At 39.8% G+C, this 19,513-nt stretch overlaps 1 protein-coding gene across 1 annotated transcript; it reads right to left on the bottom strand.

Annotated features, from left to right (window-relative positions):
* Positions 1–425: 425 nt before the first annotated feature.
* Positions 426–17,723, bottom strand: slc35a2 (solute carrier family 35 member 2). The gene is made up of 5 exons (XM_049016723.1): positions 17,332–17,723; positions 15,194–15,376; positions 14,766–14,917; positions 7,431–8,143; positions 426–1,940 (listed from the first exon to the last, which is right to left on the bottom strand). Exons 1-5 carry the CDS (start codon positions 17,399–17,401, stop codon positions 1,862–1,864), a joined length of 1,197 nt encoding a protein of 398 aa, XP_048872680.1. The 5' UTR covers positions 17,402–17,723; the 3' UTR covers positions 426–1,861.
* Positions 17,724–19,513: the final 1,790 nt, after the last annotated feature.

The raw sequence follows: 19,513 nt of genomic DNA on the forward strand, positions 1-19,513 counted from the left end.
GTATCGGCTACAGGTTGTTCTGGTCTAACCAGACCAACGCACTACTTTTCCCATTTTCAGGTCAGGGAGATTTTATCAACGGTCTCTGGATAGCAGTATGCTCCGCCACCTGCAGGGCTTTCAGTTCATTTTCCATTCTTGGCTCTGTGCGTGCTATTTGCATGCCTTCCTGTCTCAACTGACTACTCTGATTTCCTCACACAGATAAAATACAATTAGGTTAAGTATGGTCTGTAAATTGCCCGGAGCGTATGAGTGAGTCTGTTGCAATAGACAGACATGTCATCCAGGGTGTTCCCCTGCCTCAGTACAGACTTACTGCAGTACCTAAGCCGTTATGGAAGATGGATGTATGATAATGATTATTACAATAACAAAATAAATTAATTTGCAGTAGTTTTACAAAAAAAGCATTTTCTCTTAAATTGAAGATAGAAGGTAAAATTGTTTATTCATAGAAATTACAACATGCAAGTAAATTTTGGTCATTTGTTAATTTTCACAAGGCTAAAATTAGGAAATATTCTCAACATGAAATACACACAGTATTCTCAAGCTGAAAATGGTAATATAAATTCCACAGAACATTTTCTTTCAATTGTCTGGTTTACACAAAAAGACCAGTGATACAAAATGAACATGTTGCATGAACAACAAAAAAACGGCTTGTATAGCACTTTAAGACCATGGTTGTGGTCACATGTAAACATGTCTAAAACAGATCCATAACGTAAAACAAAAATACATATTTTTCTCTATAAATTGGTTTGTAATGTTATCAATTTACGACAAATTTAGTTTTTTGATATGCATACTACTGTTAACTTACATATAATAAAACAGATTCTTAATGTCACTACAACTCATGTTTCCCTGTATACATTATGGAGTTACAGTTTCTATTCATGAACATATCAAGTCACTGTAAAGACAAAGGCATTAAGACCCATCTTAAATTATGGCCTTCCCAAACATTAAATCAGAGTGTACATTTATGATAACAAGCACACAGAGCAATAGCCTTTAACTTCAGGATGAAATCAAACCATTTTGTTTCATCACAACCTTTTAAATAAACATGAAAAATAAAATGTCAGCAAAAAAAAGCTTCCATTGAAATACTGAGACACTACCAAGCATTCTAATACATTTATCAAAATAAGACTGAACAGGTAAAACACTGATTCTGTAATAAACTAACCAGACAGCTTTTCTATTGAACAATGTCACATTAAAGGCAACAAGTGTGTGTGAGCACCGATTTCAAAGTAATCCTAAATGCTCAAATGTAAAAAGATCAATAAATAAGTGAACTAAAAATAATGCAAAACATACTGCATTTTGTAAAACAAAACAAATGTTAAGCGACTATTCTGTGGAAAGCATTGTTAGATTAGTCATCACATTATGGTCTGTGGCAGCATTATTATTAGTGTTATGTCAAACATGACTACTGAAATCTGTATATTCAGTTAGAGTAAGGCAGCATTCCAAGTTAATGCTACGTTTCACACAAACAAAACATTAATGCCTTAAACTAAGAATTCACACGCACCCCTCCTTTTCACTTCCAGGATTTTAAAGTGATTTCAGCAACAACAAAGTTGCCCGTCACAAAATAACAGAAAAAGGCAAACGTTAAATCAAAGGTTCACTTGAAATTCAAAGAGGAAATACTGCTGTTTTTTTTGGTTAAACAAGTCAGAGTTCTGTCATTTCATTAAAAACCTTTGCATAAAAGGTAATCATATTAGACATGCATAGCTTTAAAACTCTACGCTTTTGTTTTACATTTTGTGCAGATTCACTTTGAAGGCACATGGTACGGTAGCAGGCCCATTCTTCTAGCTCTTTGGTGTGGTCATTGAATGTTGTGTGGTGTCGGTGTCAAGGATCGTTTCCTGAAAAATGTTAGCATCTCCTTTTCCTTTCCTGGGAGCCTGAGAACACACACAAAAACAACACATCACAGTTTTATGATTTACACAACACAGAGTCCAGTTTTATGATTTTGCAAAATAAATGTAACCCTTTTGGGATCTTAAAGTTAATGTAATTTGTTAGTTGCAGGTTTGCAGACAGGTTTGTCTAATCTCTGAAGTCCTCAGCCATGTCTCAACACCCCTGAACAGTGCTACTGGTTCATTTAAGTTGCAAATTCTCCACAACTCATATTGAAAAGTTTCTAAAGAGTTAAAATGCAACTAAGAAAGTAACATGAATTTAAAAATCCAGGGAAAAAAAATTCCACAGACCTTTTGAATAGTTACTAGATATCCTACACTGTAACGCAAGGTCTGGATTTTCACAATTCTGCTGGGAATCTATCAGAGGTATGTCTCAGCCTGCTTAAGAAAGTATAGTCATGTGTAGACATGCCGCAGTCAAATGGGATTTTAAAGGCGGAACCTACAATCAGTGCAGAAGACAGGATTCTAGATACCCAGAGACACACCCAAAAAGGCAGGATTAGAGCCAAGGCTGATGCGATGTCACTGCAGTGCAATTCCAGAATCTGCACTTAAGCACCACATACACAACACATGCAATACAATACACATTTAACGTCAAACAAACCTAATCATCTGAATACCTTCTCAGTAACATGATGAAAACCTGACACGCTAGATTATGGCAGACGTCAGAAACAAGGCATAAACAAAAATGAAAATGACACAAGCAGGTGATAAATCGAGCAGTAAGACTTGAAAGTCTCCCACTGATAAAATCAGAGGCTTACCAAAGAACAGGACAGCATCCAACAGAACGAAGCACCTCAAATGTCACGTCAGCCCATTAAGTTCCCATCACACATTTGTTGTTAAATGACTGATACCAACATTTGAATTTAGTTTAGAAATGTCATGTGTATTAAGTTTTGAAAAATATAAGGTGGTATATACTGAAGAGCAATAAAGGTAAGCCACAAGACCACAGCAGTGATCTATTATTGAAGTGCAGTGTAAAGGAAATCAATTTCCCCACAAAAGTAGGATATTTACACGCAAATATTTTTAAAAACAACATTTTAGGCAGCTGAATTTAATTTCTTTTGATAGGATAAAGATTCGCTTCACTAACAGAAATGCACTTCAGCTAGTGAGGATATAAGGAAGATAAATCAAATCAGGTTTGTTTTTAAAAATACCTTTTTTGCTTTACTTTACAAATGCATTTGGTTACGGATGCTGTTTGACATGAAGATGACAAAACTCAAGAAAGAACAGACCAAAGACCTCATTGCAAAGAGGGTTCACCTCCAAGATTTACTTAAAAAAAAAAAAAAAACATTTATACATAGTGCATATGATAACATTACCAAAAAGTGACCCACTAGTTAAAAAGCTCACACCACAGAAAGCCAAATTAAAAAATAATAATGATAATTACATTAACTGTCAACCACAGGAGAGACTGAAATGCATCTGGTGCCCATTTCATTGCCACGTGGGTTTTTGGTGCAATGGAAACATGTAACACAAACGGCAAAATCGAGAAGTGACCCATAAACCTCGTCTTGAGATGCTGTCCGAGCTCTCGGCTGTTAAAGTGTTTCTCTTCTAACAGGCACATTCTAAACACCAAGCCTGTTAAGTAGCGTTCTCTTCCACCAACTATGCTTCTATTAACTGCACCGTGGAACGTTGCATCTGTTTTTAAAAATAAAGATGAAAATTCAAAAACAAAGGCAAAGCTGGTGTACACTTTCTTCGACAAATGCATAACCGAAATGTAAATGTTATTTTGGCATTTATTGTACTTAAGGAAATAATTAATCCAAGTTATAATCCAAGGATTTTTTTTTACCATCCTGCATATTAAATAATCCTTCTTTTCCTTTGTACATTTACAAATAATACAAAAAGCAGCTTTCTTCCAGGTACAGAGTTGCTCAGGTGATAAATCGAACAAGTTCTTACAATAGCAGCTGAGAAGTTGTGTGACTCAGTGTGTGTAGTTGAAGCTGGCATATATACAAGCAGGTCACTTTCATTGACAATGGCTACATGTTCCCCTTAAACTGAGTGAATACAGTCAGAATGCAAATGTCACCATTTTTATTCCTTCATATTGTCACATAGGTCTACCCTTATCTTTTACCTTAAAAAGGTACACACACACACACAGAACAGAACTTTCTGGCACATCAACATAATTCAAAATGCCCACGTGTACTTGTATGTAGTTTATTTATATTGTATAAATATGTATAGGATCATTTGTTCAGTTCAGTCCAGAATTCTGAAGGGTACCTTCATTGATTTGATATAAATCCCATTGTATCAATTATTTTGTGATTGTTCTCCAACAGTGACTCCTTCTGATATGTTAAAGTATCTTGGCAGAAAAAGGAGCAGTAAGATTTACAGGTATGAATCTAAAGCAGCTTATCTGACAAAGAGAACGAAGTCAGCGGCAGAAGCTATTTCCAGTAGCCGCACACCTGTCCTTCTGAAAGTCTGAAATCGGAAAAGCGTGAACGACAGACCTGGCACTCAACCCTGGCATCTCAATTGCTCCCTCACCAAAAGAACTTGCTGTGTCTCTCTAGATTTCAGAAGAATCCCAAGCTGGATTTACGCTAAATGTCCAGTCTTTGTTCGTCCAGAAGATCATAAACAGCATCATAGCTAACTGAAGATAAAAAAAAGAGTATCTGTAGTATCTGTATCTTAGAATATCTGTAATGGTTCACAACACAACCAAAACTGTCATCAGAGGAAATGATGGCATGTTGCAGTTGCACTGGAGAAAACAGTCTGATGTGGGCGACTCTATAGCTAGTGCCGTTAGCCAGAAATCACAACATGACACTGACTGGCTACCGGTCTCATGCAATATTTAACATTATCTGCACTGTGTTACAGTCAGCATGGTCTTTATAGCTGAAATTTTTGTCTTTAAAAAAAAAAAAAAGTAAAAATTTAATGCAGGTCATTTAACTGCTGAAACAATTTATATGCTAGTAAACTCACACCCTTAAAACCTGCGACTGAAATATTCCTAAGGATTTTTAAAAAAGCAAATATAGCATACGAATTCAGCAACTGTACCCCTAAACCGGTCCCACCATCTTGGAACTATAGGCTTTAAAAATGTTGAATCATTATACATAATATTCATATAGTTTTATCAATATTGTGTCCACTGTACAGATAAAAAGAGTCTGAGAAAAGGCACAGCATGACTATGTTACCTCAGACTCTCCAGGCCCATCGACCCCCTTTTCAGCGCTCTACTTTTTATCAACTGGATAGAAAGTACAGCTTGGCTGCTTCGATATAGTGCAGCTCTAGCAGAGTACTGAAGGCTACATGAACAAGCACTGATAGCACTGTCCGATACCATGGCTGTCTCTTAAGTAACAAAGCTCAAGGACATTTTGCTGCACACTGGGAAAGTGAATTCTAGGTAGATTTCCACATAAAGTCAAATGAGAATGTAATTGGTAACATTTAAGCAGGAAAAAGCTGCAAATTGCAGCTGCTGAAAATGATTTTTTTTCCCCCAGATCTGAGACACAATAAGCAGTCTCAACTATTTTTTAAACTATTTAGTTCTTTCATTTTTTCATATAGAATTACTTATTACTGGATTGTCACTTGATGTTTTTTCTCCCCCAAATTTAAAAATATACATACAATTTTCCATGAGATAAGTACTGCTAGGTAAACAACCCATAAAATCAATGATGAAAAATAGGAAGCAATTTCTCCAAGCAATACTAGTCTCTCCCTACTGTGACCCAGAAATCACTCCAGTGCAGATGAATGCAGCAGAGCTAAAAGCCAGCTGGTCCTGCTACGTAAAGCCTTTGGGGTAGGTGACTGGGTTTGTGCTCACATGGTACAAGCTAGTGTTGATAGTGCTTTTAATATGGACCACGGATTTTAGAAATAAACACACAAAATGTGCGTTTTGATTTGATTATCTGTTAAAAAAAAAAAAAAAAAAAAAAACCAAAGCTTCTTTTTTTGGGGATTGAACTACGAGATCCTACAGCGAGTTGTTTTTGTGACACAGCAGAAAGGCTTTTTCAGCCTTCAGCTGTATGCAGTGAAATGGGAGTTTGGGGGGGAAAAAAAGGTTAAAAGGTCACCAGCTGATAAACATTCAAGACACTTTCACCGCAAAAGCATTGAAGAACACATCCCAGATATTTCTAACAGAAACCTACAATCACGTATAATAATTACCAGAAGTCTCTACATACAACCTGGCTTTATAGCAAAGGATAATGTGATTTGCATTACAGTATACACACACCAATAATGCCTACAGAGTACAATTCTTCCTCTTTTGTGTTTTTTGTGCGAATGGTATTAGATTTCTTTGAAAACCCTTCAAAGTAGCCTGTGTATTCTTACATTTAACATTTCTGTGAACATACAACTGTTCATTGAGGTTGAACCCAACTAGATCAACCAGATATCTAATTGTAAAAAACAGTGGCTTTTGAACTCATTGACGATGGCATTTTCTTAATATTTTAAATATGTAACCTGGTATTTGCTACCCTAATATTACACAGGATCTTTTCAATTGTATGTAGCAAAGGTGTATAAACCTGGTGCAATTTCAAGGTACCTAAGTTTTACATTCAATTATAAGCTATAGTTTATAAAAGCCCAATTACCTCATATTTCTAAATAGTAAATTGCAAAGTAATCAGAATGTAAACATATTTTGTGCAAATAAATTAGAATCAGATAAAACATCCATTAGTAAATAGTAATCACATGGACCTGGGTAATTAACCCAAGCCCGGAAAAATAAGTCAGTATGTCATTCTGCAAATTAGTTATACACCAGTGATGTTATTGCAAACATACTTCAGCTTTTGGTTAGACTCTCCATTGATCTAATTAAAAAGCTTCAAAGCTATAAGCCAAACCTCACACACTGAAAACACCTGTGAAATGTATAAAAATAATATAAAGCACATAAAAAGAAAATCAAGGTACCGTTACAATGACACTCAAGATTTTCAACTGTTGTTTAAAATGTTTATCTAAATAACAAAAACTGTCCCAATACTTCATAACCTTGTGCTAACAAAAAATAAAATGCAACTTACAAAAGATATGTTGAGACAAACGTTTCAAAGCAAGATATACACACGGGTTGCCTACCAAACCATCCGGCTCAGAATTTGTAGTATAACCAAGCATACAACAGAGAGATTCTCAGTACTGGTGTCAGGATGCCCTACACTGGGAAAAGCGTCCCTGAACTAAGAAAGATGCTGTAGCCTTCCCATTTAATTTACACATTTCATGGAAAAAAGATAAGTTCAGAAATGAACCTTAAAACCCATAGAGACATGGCAGGAGGAAGGAGGTTAGAATTAGTTCAGTGAAGAAAGCGATGAGATGCCGAGTAATAGGGGAGAGAGAGAAGATGTGGCGCATCACTTCACCAGGACTGACTTTGGGAGGAAAGCGTCCGTTTCCGAGTCGCCATCTCTGCTGGCCAATTGGCTTCTACTCTGGGTGGAAGCAGAGACAGTGGAGGCAGAAGAGGGAGCAGCTACTTTGGGAAGGCTGTACATGTAGACCGCTCCTATGACCAGACCGGCACCTAATGTGAAGAGGAGGTCCATGTGGAACCCGAAGAGGTAGACAGAGGTGACAGTGGAGACGATGATGGAGAAGGACGTGGCAAAACCCTTGAGGATGTTGTCTGCATACTTCACGACTACGGCCACCAGCAGGCCCCCAAAGGCCTGGTTACAAATCACGCCCCACACCATGGGCGTGTAACCAAACAGGAAGCCCTTCTCGCCGATGGCAGGGCCATCGTTCCACCACAGACCCAGGAGGCCCAGTGCCGTGCCAAAGATGCCAAGCTGCACGTTCCTCATCCACACAGAGGCCGAGCTGCCCTTCAGGATCTTCTCAAAGTACACGCCGGCAAATCCCGAGGACAAGCAGGAAACCACCACTGCCACCAGTCCCACTGCATAGTTCTGGTTCACTCCCGCAACCGACGTCTCCTTCTGCTTCCCTTCCTGCTCCACTTGCACAAGGGCGACTCCAGCAAAAAGCAGGACCAAGGACACCCACTGCACGCGAGACAGGCTCTTCCGCAGCATCAGTACTGAAAAAAGGGCTGTGGTCAGGATTTTTAACTGGTACGTCACCTGGAAAGAGAGAAGCACAGAGGATTCTCCTGTCACACCCATGATGAGCTAATAGGGTTCTAACCTATACAACACAAGTTAAAAAACAGATACAAAATGGATTTACCCAAATTATTTTCCTAAAAAGTATTTCATCATGGGATTTTAGTTTCTAGTTAAGCAAACCAACTGCTTCAACCATTGAGACAGGGACAATGTACAAATAAGCAAATTACAATGTTACACCAGACACTAAAAGGGGCCTTTGATCAAATTTCATGAGTTATTCTTAGAGATAAGAATTTTGATGCAGACACAAACAGAAAAGTCAGCTTCATGTATAAAAGGGGATGCCATCAGAAATGGGCAAATGTATTAAGTGGAGCGTCACTGGGGTGTGCACTAGAGAGAACACGCGCACTTACTGAATTGCAGTTTATTTGCCCAAAATTCAGGGAAGGGTAAATGTAAAACGAGATTTTGACAGTTGTTTAATACAATAGCCTTAACTGGCTATGTACTAAATAACGCGGCAACAAATACAAGGATTGATTTTTCTGTATTGCCAACATGAACGGTGGACACAGAGGGATTCCAAACAAAGGGAAAATGACATGCATTCAAAAGTCTGGAGTTTGAAAAGGCAAACGAGCAAAGAGATACTGTCATAATGCCAGCGTTTCAATTCTTGAGCGAAGTTCAGAAGATGATAAACTATGAAACACATAACCCACTTAGTATCTTCCCTGTCTATAAATAACACAGAGTCAGCAATTTGACAGTTAAATGAACCTGCCACAAAAATGTACTGCAGGGCCGGCTTGAGATTTCCTTTACATTATACAAAGTAAAATCTCATTGCAGTGACTTATACAGTTCAGGCTACCGGACACATTTCACTACCACATGCAGATTCACAGCGGGTGACTGCATGACCATCTGTTGTGGGAGAAAGCGAGAGACGCACGCTGGCTAAAGTCAGTCATTATGGTGGCTGCAAGAGACTGACTAACAGTGCCACCAACCACCACCTATAACCCATTTCAGAAGGTAAAATGGCAATGCAGTGCATCACTGCAGCTTAGTGACAAGTTCAACTTGAATATCTGCGATACCAAAGGTTAGGCGTTTTCATGACAACACGTGAAGTCCTAAGAACACCAATTACACAAATCTGAGGCGTCTATGCGTACTGAATAAACTGCTGTGTGTCTCATGCACAGACAGCAATGTCTCTTTATGATGCAAGCACAGGGAGTACGGAATTGTTCAACAATCATCATACATACAACCCCAGTTTGCTCATTATATCCTGAGAAAACTAGAAGCAAGATTAATAATGAGAACAATGAATGTCCAATTTCCAACAACAAAGAGTACATTACTGTACAACAATAAAAAATGGCTATGCAGGAACACGCCTCACTGAAAGCATTACAGTCCCCATATCAGCCAAACAGAGCATGTAAAGCAACAATCTCTCCAGCAGAGTCTGACAGGGAGCAGACTTGCTCAGGCATGTGTAGCAGATCAGCTGTATCCCTAGAACCTTGCAGGTCCATAAAGTACAGCACGAATTAGGGCCAAATGATATCACAGGGGGCTGGGGGGGCACACTGCAATATTCAAATATTTTGTGATAAACACTGCAAACCAAACAAAAAGAGGAGCTGAGTAATTTACTCAAAATAAATTACAGCCAAATATCTACCAACAGAGGCTGTCAAACGAGTTGTATCAAGACACAAAGAATTGCCAGTAAATTACTTGCTTTTGCACAATATCGCTACAGAACTGAAAATATAATTATATATCAGCTTGCTGGGTTAAGTGATATCATTCGGCCCTAATTCGTGCTGTGTCGTGCGTGTGTGTAATATTGCAAAGCTTGACAAAGTGTTTTGTGTAAAAGTTTTTTTTTTTTTACCACTTATTTATGGTCTCAACCCAGCTGACTACCTGTGGATCTTGTGATGCAGCAACTGCGTGTGCATAACATGCAATGTTAATACTAACATCACGCATCATGCATCATGCAGGTCTAGTACTGATGGACACTCCATCCACTACAGGACAGGAAAGACAGTACTCAAGAACTCCAGACATCCATCATGTAATATACCAGGATCATCTGGCCTGTGTTTGATCCCCCTGCCAGGGGATTGAAGGGCTGAGTTTAAAATAAATACATATCTAGTGGTAGAAAGAACTGCATGATGATCTAAGACAAAACAATATGATACACACAGCTTGACAGTTCAGTTGGAATAGTAAGGAAAATCATTTTGAGAACACATATACACACACAATCCCCTCCAAAAGTATGGGAACAGGGAGGCCAATACCTTTATTTTTGCTATACACTGAAAACACTAGGGTTTGACATCAAAAGATGAATGAGGCAAGAGATCAGCAATTCAGCTTTTATTGTCAGGTATTCACATCTAGAAATGTTAAACAACTAAGAAGGTATCGTTTGTAATGGAACACCAAATCTTTATGCAAGTAAAATTATTGGAATATGTGACTGAAAGGTGTTTTTGTTACACAGGTGTGTCCAATCAGCAGTTGACAAAAAACACTAAAGAAAAAAACTTTAAAAAAAAAAAAAAAACTAAGTGACATCACCAAAAGCTTCCATAGGGCAGGAGTGAAGATAACACAATGCACCATTCGCAGAAGACTTCAGGAACAAAACTACAGAGGCTACACTAGAAGAAGCAAACGACTTAAGCAATAAGAGGAAGGCTAGATTGTACCTTTTTGACACATTCCAGAGACAAGACTCAAAAACATTCTGAGACAAAGTTTTATGGACTGATGAGAAAGATTAACCTTTACCAAAGTGATGGAAAGGTTGAAGTGTGAAGAAAGCATTTTTTCATGATCCCAAACACACAAGCTCTTCTGATAAACAAAGTGGAGGTAATGTTACGGCCTGGGCTTGCATGGCTACTTCTGGGACAGGCTCAATGATCTTCACTGAAGATGTAGCATGACGGCAGCAGGAAAATAAACTGAGAAGTCTACAAAAACATTGTGTCTACCAATTTAAAGTAGAGATGCAACCTAACTGACTGGGAGATCCTCCATCATGCAGCAAGACAATGACCCAAAACACTGCCAAAACAACTAAGGAGTTCATTAGGGGAAAGAAGTGGAAGGTTTTAGACTGGCCAAGTCAATCTCCAGACCTAAATCCTATTGAGAATGCATTTTACCTGCTAAAAGAGGAGGGTGATGGGAGAACCCCCCCCCCCCGAAACAAACAACTGAAAGAGACTGCAATGAAAGCCTAGAGAACCATCACAAAAGAAGAACGCAAACATTTGGTGAATGTCAATGGGCCAAAGGCTTGATGCAGTTATTGCAAGCAAAGGATTGGCAACTAGATATTCAGCATTGTTCACTTTAATCTATCTGTTCCTATACTTTTGATCACCTAAAAATTTGGTGTTCCATTACAAACGATGTTAATTTAACATTACTAGATTTCTATCTGAAAAAAAAAACAGCTGAATAACTGATCTCAAATATTCTTCTTTTGATGTCAAACCCAAATGTTTGCCTCACTGTTCCAATAATTTTGGAGGGGACGGTGTGCGTGTCTCTGAACTGGCTGAAATGTTTCTGTAGGAGCAGGACACAGAATGCATGACAAGAATGGGAGGGGTCTTCGATGACGATAGAGGCGGTACAAGTGCAATGATTGTGGAAAAGTTCCTGGACACAGGGGTGACAGTTCCTGATGATTTTTTGTTCTGAATGCACAATACGCTGCAGGGCCTTGAAACTCCCAAACCAGGTAATGATGCAGATGCTCAGAACACTCTCTATGGTGCCCTTGTAGGATGTGGCGAGGATGGGGTGGGAGCCTTGCACTTCTCAGCCACTACAACATGTCAAGTCACTATTGTGCCTTCTTGATTAGGGTAGTGGTGTTAAGAATCCAAGTGGGGTCTTCTGCCAAGTACACCCCAAGAAGAAATTCTCTGCTCCTGATTCTCTCCATCACAGATCACTCGATATTCAATGGGGCGTGGACAACCCAGGTCTTCCCAAACTTGACAAGCATGTCCTGTTTTATTCATATTGAGAGACATCACTGCCCCTGCATCAGTCCATAAGCTGTTCCACTTCTAGTTAGTAGTCTCATCACTGTTCTTGATGAGACCCACTACCTTAAAATCACCAGCAAGCTTGATGAGGGTGTTAGAGCTGGTGTTTAGTACAGAATTGAGCCAGCAGAGTGAACATTAGTAGGTTGTAGTCTTTGGGGCTGCCAGTACATAGTGTGGGGGTGCTGGAGATTGTATTACACAAGGTGACTGTCTGGAGTACAGGATCCAGTTATACAGAAGGGTACTGAAACCCATTTGCCTGAACTTCTGTCAAATTTTGTGATATTATGGCACTGAATGCTAAACTGAAGTTAAACAGCATTCTTACATAGAAGTTCTTGCCCAAATGAAAAAGAACCAAATGCAAAGCTAAGAATATAGCATAATCGGTGGAATGGTTGGGAAGATCTGCATGATCCTCTCCTGTTCAGCCTTGTATGAAGGTGGCAGTGCAATTTTCATGTGCCTTTCAAAGCATGGCATGATGACCAGTATGAGTCCAATTGGGCAATAGGTACTGAGGCAGAAGCCAGTTGACTTCTTTGGCACAAACTATGTTGGTGGTAGCCTTAAAGCACTTGAAGACAACTGCCTGGCTCAGGGAAATGTTTTGAAGATGTCCATGAGGACATCAACCAGCTGGTTTTCACATTTCCTGAGCACTCTACCAGGTATGTTGTCTGGTCCACTAGCTTTACGTGGTTTCACTTTTAACAGGGATCTCCTCACATCAGCTGTAGCCAGACCTCCAGACGTGGATGGTCGTCTTAGCAGGCATGTCGTTCAATGCATCAAATCGTGCATAGAAATCATTCAGGATCATTCAGTGAAATCTAGGAGGAAGGGATCACTGACACGGGTTTGTGGTAATAACTTGCAGTCTGTGATTGACTGGATACCCTGCCACGAATGCTATGAGTCTAGTCTTAGAAGTGGTTGTTGATTCTTTACCCATAGGCACACTTTGCTGCCCTGATGGTATGGGAAAGGTTTGCCCTTGCTGTTCTAAGGGCTACCTTATCCTCCTGATCTAAAAGCTTCATTGCAGGCTTTCAGCAGCATATGCACCTCTGACGACATCCAGGGTTTGTGGTTGGCCATTCTGGTGATGGTCTTGGATGCAATCATATCATCATAGCCGATGACAAATGCGGCATACTCCAAGTTAAGGTGATAGCCATAGGAGCCAGCTTCTTTGAACATGTTCCAATCTGTGGATTCAAAACAATCCTGTAGAGCTGGGGCAGCTCCTTCTGGCCAGATTGACGCTGAAATAGTCTGAACTGTGTGAGCAGTGGAGTGTATGCCAACATAAGCAATACTGAGATGTGGTCTGAGAGGCTGAGGTAGGAGGGGGGGCAGCTCTGCATGCTTGACGTGCATGTGTAAAAAAAATAATAAAAAAAAGGTCCATTTTATTCTCCCCTCTGGTGGGGAAGTTCCACGTGCTGGTGAAATTCAAGATGAACAGTCTTTTGATAAGCACAACTGAAGTTTCCAACTACAACAAAAAAGCCTTTGGGATGCTCAGTTGCAGATCACCAAAGGCTCGAGTTTACATCACTGCCAGGCGAGATGTACACAGCAACAATGATAATGACAGTAAATTGCCGCAACAAGTATAAAGGATGGCACTACATCACCAGTGAGCACTGGCTTGTGACTACTACACTTATGTACCATTTCTTGTTGATGAAAACGCACAAACCACCTCGGCGAGTCTTGCATGCCTCCTTATTCAGACAGTCATGGTAGGTGGATTAGTGATCTCATGGCCTGGAGTGCACAGTAGGACATGGTGATGCAGCTTCTCCATTGGTACTGTAAGCTGGTGGGCTTACCCACTACACACAACGATTTCTCCAGATTCTCTGAATATTGTAACATTATGGAACATAGATGAGGAAATACTTAAATTCCCTGCAATGAAACACTGAGAAATGCTGTTTCTAAAATGCTGAACTATTCATCCACATTCCTTTGTAGGGAGTGCCAAACCTCGACACACCCTGGCTTGGAAATGACGACCATTTCCTGGACGCTCCATTTCGACCCAATCAGGATAGCATAACCCATTACCTACTCACTATATTTACCTGTGGAATGACCAAAGCAGATTTCTTTAAACAGTCCACTGGTAAACACACCCAGGTCCCAACTTTTAAAACATGTTGCAGGAATCACATTTAGAATGAGTGTATATTTACAAAAAATTAAGGCGATTAGTTCAAATTTTACATGCCTTTGTTGGATTTTTAATTACATACGAGTAAAATAGAGCTTACCAATCACACCATTTTGTTTGTTTCTCATTGTTATAAAAAATGCATACCATTTCATGATTTTAATACACAAAATTTAAATAACCAGATTGTATAGATACATATAAAACCTGTTCTAATTCACACCTTATCAAGAGAAAAAGTTCTATACCTACACAACTAAAGCTACAGAGAGAACCCTTCCATTTCAAACCTTCAGTTATCAGATCCCACAGGCCATACAGAGCTAACTCATCTTACCTGAAAGGTGGCGGCAGGCAGGTTGGAGATGGCCACGTATTGGAGGTTATTCTGAAGAGTGTAAATGAGGGAGGGAACTGCTAGCTTTAGTGTATCTAAATATTGGACAAAGATGGAGTCGAAGAGCAGAACTATAAAATCCGTCATGTTTCCTAAATGATAGAGGCAAGGAGAGAGAAACAGGTTTGCATTAGTGTATGCTATTCACCAGACATAATTCCTCAAATAAATAAATGGTTCCTTAACATACGTGGCTTAACAGCTTCTTAACATACATCACAGCTTCAGAGTAGCATTCACATGTGCATACAAGTTAATTTGAAAAGTACATGACATCGGGAGATAGTTCAAGTCAGATCATACATTACACAAACAAGAATCAATCCTTTTTCTTCATGTGTTCAAACTTAAAGAAAACGATCACCCACCTCTCTTCTGGAACAGAATAATAACCAGACAGGTGAGGACCTTGAGCACCTCTGCCATGACCACAGCAGATGTGGTGAAGAAGCGATCGCCCGGCAGCGTGCGGACATAGCGGATGCTGAGGATGAGGGAGGCATTCTGGACCACGAGGACTGCCAAGCTCAAGTACTTCAGCTTCCTGTTGGCTACAAACAAGAGCCAAAGCACATTGACATGATGCATTTCACAGCCCAACCAAACACCAATTTCTAATGCTATGTCACAAGCACATCTAGATTAGCATGAGCTATAATACAAGTCATCCCGTAAATGTCATGTATAATTTATTAATTAAAGAAACTGCAGAGGTTACGGTAGCAGAAAATTCAACACACCATAATAAGAACATAAAAGGCACTGTACAGAGGAGTAATAAAAATGGCAAATAACCAAAAAATTGGCGGACAAAACAGTGTGCGCACGGTCAGGAGGAGGAGAAGGGTCCCGTGGGCTGATACTACTACTTTGGTTACACTTCAACGTTCATATCGGATGCCTCCTGTTAATGTGCCATTTACCTTATGCCAGTTCAAAATAGGAGTACAGCTTCGGTTCATAAAACGGGAATTAAGAGCAAGAAGATTTCAGAAAGTCTAGACAAATACATAGCTAAGGCCATAGGCTGACATTTATCACCACAGGATTATCGCACCAGCGCCTATTAAATCAGCCGCATGTTTACCTTTATATTCCCTACACTGCTTTACTTCATCTCCACAAAGAACATTTGACACTGCCATTCAAAAGCAGATCAGCAAACTATCTGAATGCACCACTTGAGAATACTCAACCAGAAATAGAGCAGCTGTTCCTGGATTCACTATAGAAGAAATTTTAATTGTATTGAACATGAGCATGCTTCACCCAAGAAAGTCCTAAATAAGAATGGTCACTCTTTTGGGAGAAAGGCAGAATGGTATTTAATAAATGTTAAGTCATTAAAATTGTGTAAGTCTCCAAAAGAATGTTAAGTTGTGTTCTCCATATAGAAATTAAGAATTCGCGTCCAAGACAGACACACCTTAGACACTGTTAGCCTTGACTGAAGTTAAGCCTTGACAAACAATATCTATACAAAGACCCATGACTCATCCATTCATATTCAGTTTATACTACTAAAGTGAGCAATAATCACAATGACGCACAAAAGCTTCACCTTCAATGAATTCAAGTCCCTCATACAACCAACAAGCAATAATAGCCATTTAGCACGAGTACAAAAAAAATCACAAATATTATTAATTAAAAACTGCTGTACTTCCTTGATGAGCCACTACAACGACGTTATTACACATGGCTAAGTTGTTGCAGGATAAACTGAAGCTTCCACTGCTCCCTTTCTAAATGTATAACGTGGTCTTTCTTTCGATTTCCCCTCCGATCTGGCAGACCATATCCTGTATAAACAAACTGCTCCACTACCTTACACAAGGAGCAGTTGTCTAAAGTACTGGCTCCCAAACCACTCTTTGAGATGCCTCCCCATAACATTTTCCCTTACGTTACACCTCCAGTGGCCCCTATTCGGCTAATTAACGCTTAGGTTTAGTAGCCACTCGTTTAAAATTACGATTAATTCGGCGTTTCCTTCATATCAGGTTGACAACGTGGACAAGATGTACTTTTTAAAATAAACTCTTATTTGGCTGATCATATATCGTAGTAATGACAAAACCGAATACAACCGCACAAGAGACTGACACGGGAGCAAGTTTCCTTCCAGTTGGCCACCTTTACTCTGAATTACTTAACACTCGACAAAGAACACGACAAAATATTAACAGTTTAAAACCACGCGTATGATAGTCAGTTACTTCATGAAAAAAATACCTTTCCGTATAGAAAATACATTTTATACAACTACTGTGTATATAGCTATTGTTAAACTATTAAAACCAGCCAAATATAGATACTTCTCGCTATAGCCAACACAAAGTAAATGGAATATCTTACGGTAGCTACGGGTAACTCTTTAGCCGTATGATTTAAGGCTCCGGAAATGTAATTCAGCCGCCACTAGCTACGCGTAAAGGCACGGGACCTCGCGAATAAAAGTTGCCCGCACGCCGTCGTCGAAGGCTTCGCCGCCCGCGCATCTCACCTTCTCTCTGCCGGAGCGCTTGCCTGAGCTCGCTGCCTCCCGCTGCCGGGCCTTCGCTGCTTGCTGCCATGTTGGCATTAACGTCGCCGAGTGCCTCCTACCCTCTTCCTGACGCCCGCCCAACTCCCTGCAACGCTCGCCCTTGCTACACAAAGAGTGGTCCGCCCAGGCACATTTATTTACAAGCCGGTTTATCTGGTTTTGAACTCCTCCCCTACGCCATGTCGGAACAACAGAAGAGTGCGCAGCCGCTCCAAAGTCATACAGCGCTCGTTTCTCACTGCACTATCATCCCTTCGTCAAATTCGGCCAAACCAAAGACATTAACAAGAAGCGTAGAGCGACGTCCCACTCCGTTGGATTGTGGGATTGAAGTGGGATGGGCGCTGAATTGCGTCCAGTTCGGTTTCGTTTCGTTCCGTTTCGTTTCGAACGTAACACCTGTCGAGGTAGCGATAACCATACCTATCATCCAATAATTACGTAACAGCATATATTAAACGAGAACCAGAAACACGGGTCTTCAAATGGACTGTGGGCATAACTTTAAAAGCAATTTCTGGGATGTGACTATTCCTTATAATGGAGCTTTGTCATAAACGGACAATAACACCTGAGGTTCAGCATTCAGATAAAAGCAATACATTAGGCTGCCACTTGACAAAGCTGTGTAGATCTATCAAGCTTTTATGTTCAGTTGCTGAAAAAGTTTTTGTATATGCATGAGGACAAGGTCATTCTTTTGTGATCAGCAGGAATGATTGAAGGATAAAAACAAGTAGTGAAAGGCAAATATTGAGCTTTTCAGAAAATCATTTTGTATCAGGATGAACAAGAGCCTTTATAGGAATAAGAATAGAAAAAGATATAGCTATGCTGCAGAGCAAGCAGAATCCAACTTGTAATATAAACATTGCATATTTAAAAAATATTTTCATGAATCCCTTGTACTTTTGGTTGGAAGTTTGATCTAGGAAGAATTACGAGCATGTCCAACAACGTACATGTAAAGGTAGTGCTTTTTTCAATGCCATTGGATGCACATGTTTTGAGATATTTGACCAACATCCATCCATCCAGTGAATGGTGTGTAAGTGTGCCCTACGATGGGCTGACCCTCCACCCTGGGTTGTTCCCTGCCTCGTGCACATAGCTTCTGGGATAGGCTCCGGACCACCCGCGACCCAGTAGGATAAGCGGTTTGGAAAATGGATGGATGGATGGATGGATGGAATTTTTATCAGGAGTACCACGATAACAGTAACATCAGAATTTCTTGAAGGACAAATGGAGTTGTGTCTACTCCCAACAATGAAAGACATTCACACCACGCGTTCCCTCAGAAAGACAAAGCACATCATGAAGGACTGTAGCCACCCCTCACTCTCGCTTCTCTCTTTCCTGCCCTCTGATAGGAGATTCTGCATGCATACCACAAGATTCAAGGACAGCTTTTACCCCAGTGCTGTCAGACTGTTCAATATACACTGATCTGACAAAATGTACACTATAATGTGCAAAATATGTTAACAGCATGTTTGACATACGTATGTGCAATATTGCTGGCACACAACACACATGCTAAAGGCTGTTAAACATTTCACACTTGCGCTCTTGTTGTCACTCATGGTGACTTTGCCAATAGTACATGTTATATGTTGTTAGTTGTCTATTGTTTACTGTTCATTTAATGTTAGTTATTGTAATGTTGCACTGCTTTGCTAATTGTCTAGTCTGTCAGGAAGGCATTCAAGTAAGAATTTCATTGCGCTCTGTACACTGAACTTTGTACATTTGACAATAAATATGAAATCCTTTCATATATGGTGAAATACGTTTAACCATCCTTCTTTTATATGCCTATCTAGAACAGTGATAGTTACATACCAGGACATAAAAATCATACAGGAATTAAGAGAGTAGCAGCCAGGTGCTGCTTAAAAAAAGCACTTGATTAATTGTGACCATCTCTATAAAAGCAGAAGTTTTGGCAGTTTGCTGGTCTGGAGCAGTCAGGTGTGAGTTAATACAATACCAAGGAGGGAAGACATCAGTAGTGATCTTAGAGAAACAATCGCTGCTGCCCATCAATCTAGGAAAGGTTATAAGGCCATTTCCAAACAATTTGAAGTCCATTATTCTACTGTGAGAAAGATTATTCACAAAGTGGAGAACATTCATG

Source organism: Brienomyrus brachyistius, chromosome 6 (assembly GCF_023856365.1).
Source record: "Brienomyrus brachyistius isolate T26 chromosome 6, BBRACH_0.4, whole genome shotgun sequence".
NCBI lineage: Eukaryota > Metazoa > Chordata > Actinopteri > Osteoglossiformes > Mormyridae > Brienomyrus > Brienomyrus brachyistius.

Coding starts and splice junctions, on each gene's coding strand:
- slc35a2 (XM_049016723.1), bottom strand. CDS start 17,401: ATGGCAGCAAGCAGCGAAGGCCCGGCAGCGGGAGGCAGCGAGCTCAGG. Junction 15,377..17,331: donor AGCGCTCCGGCAGAGAGAAG/GTGAGATGCGCG, acceptor TCTTGTTTGTAG/CCAACAGGAAGCTGAAGTAC. Junction 14,918..15,193: donor TATTCTGTTCCAGAAGAGAG/GTGGGTGATCGT, acceptor TCTATCATTTAG/GAAACATGACGGATTTTATA.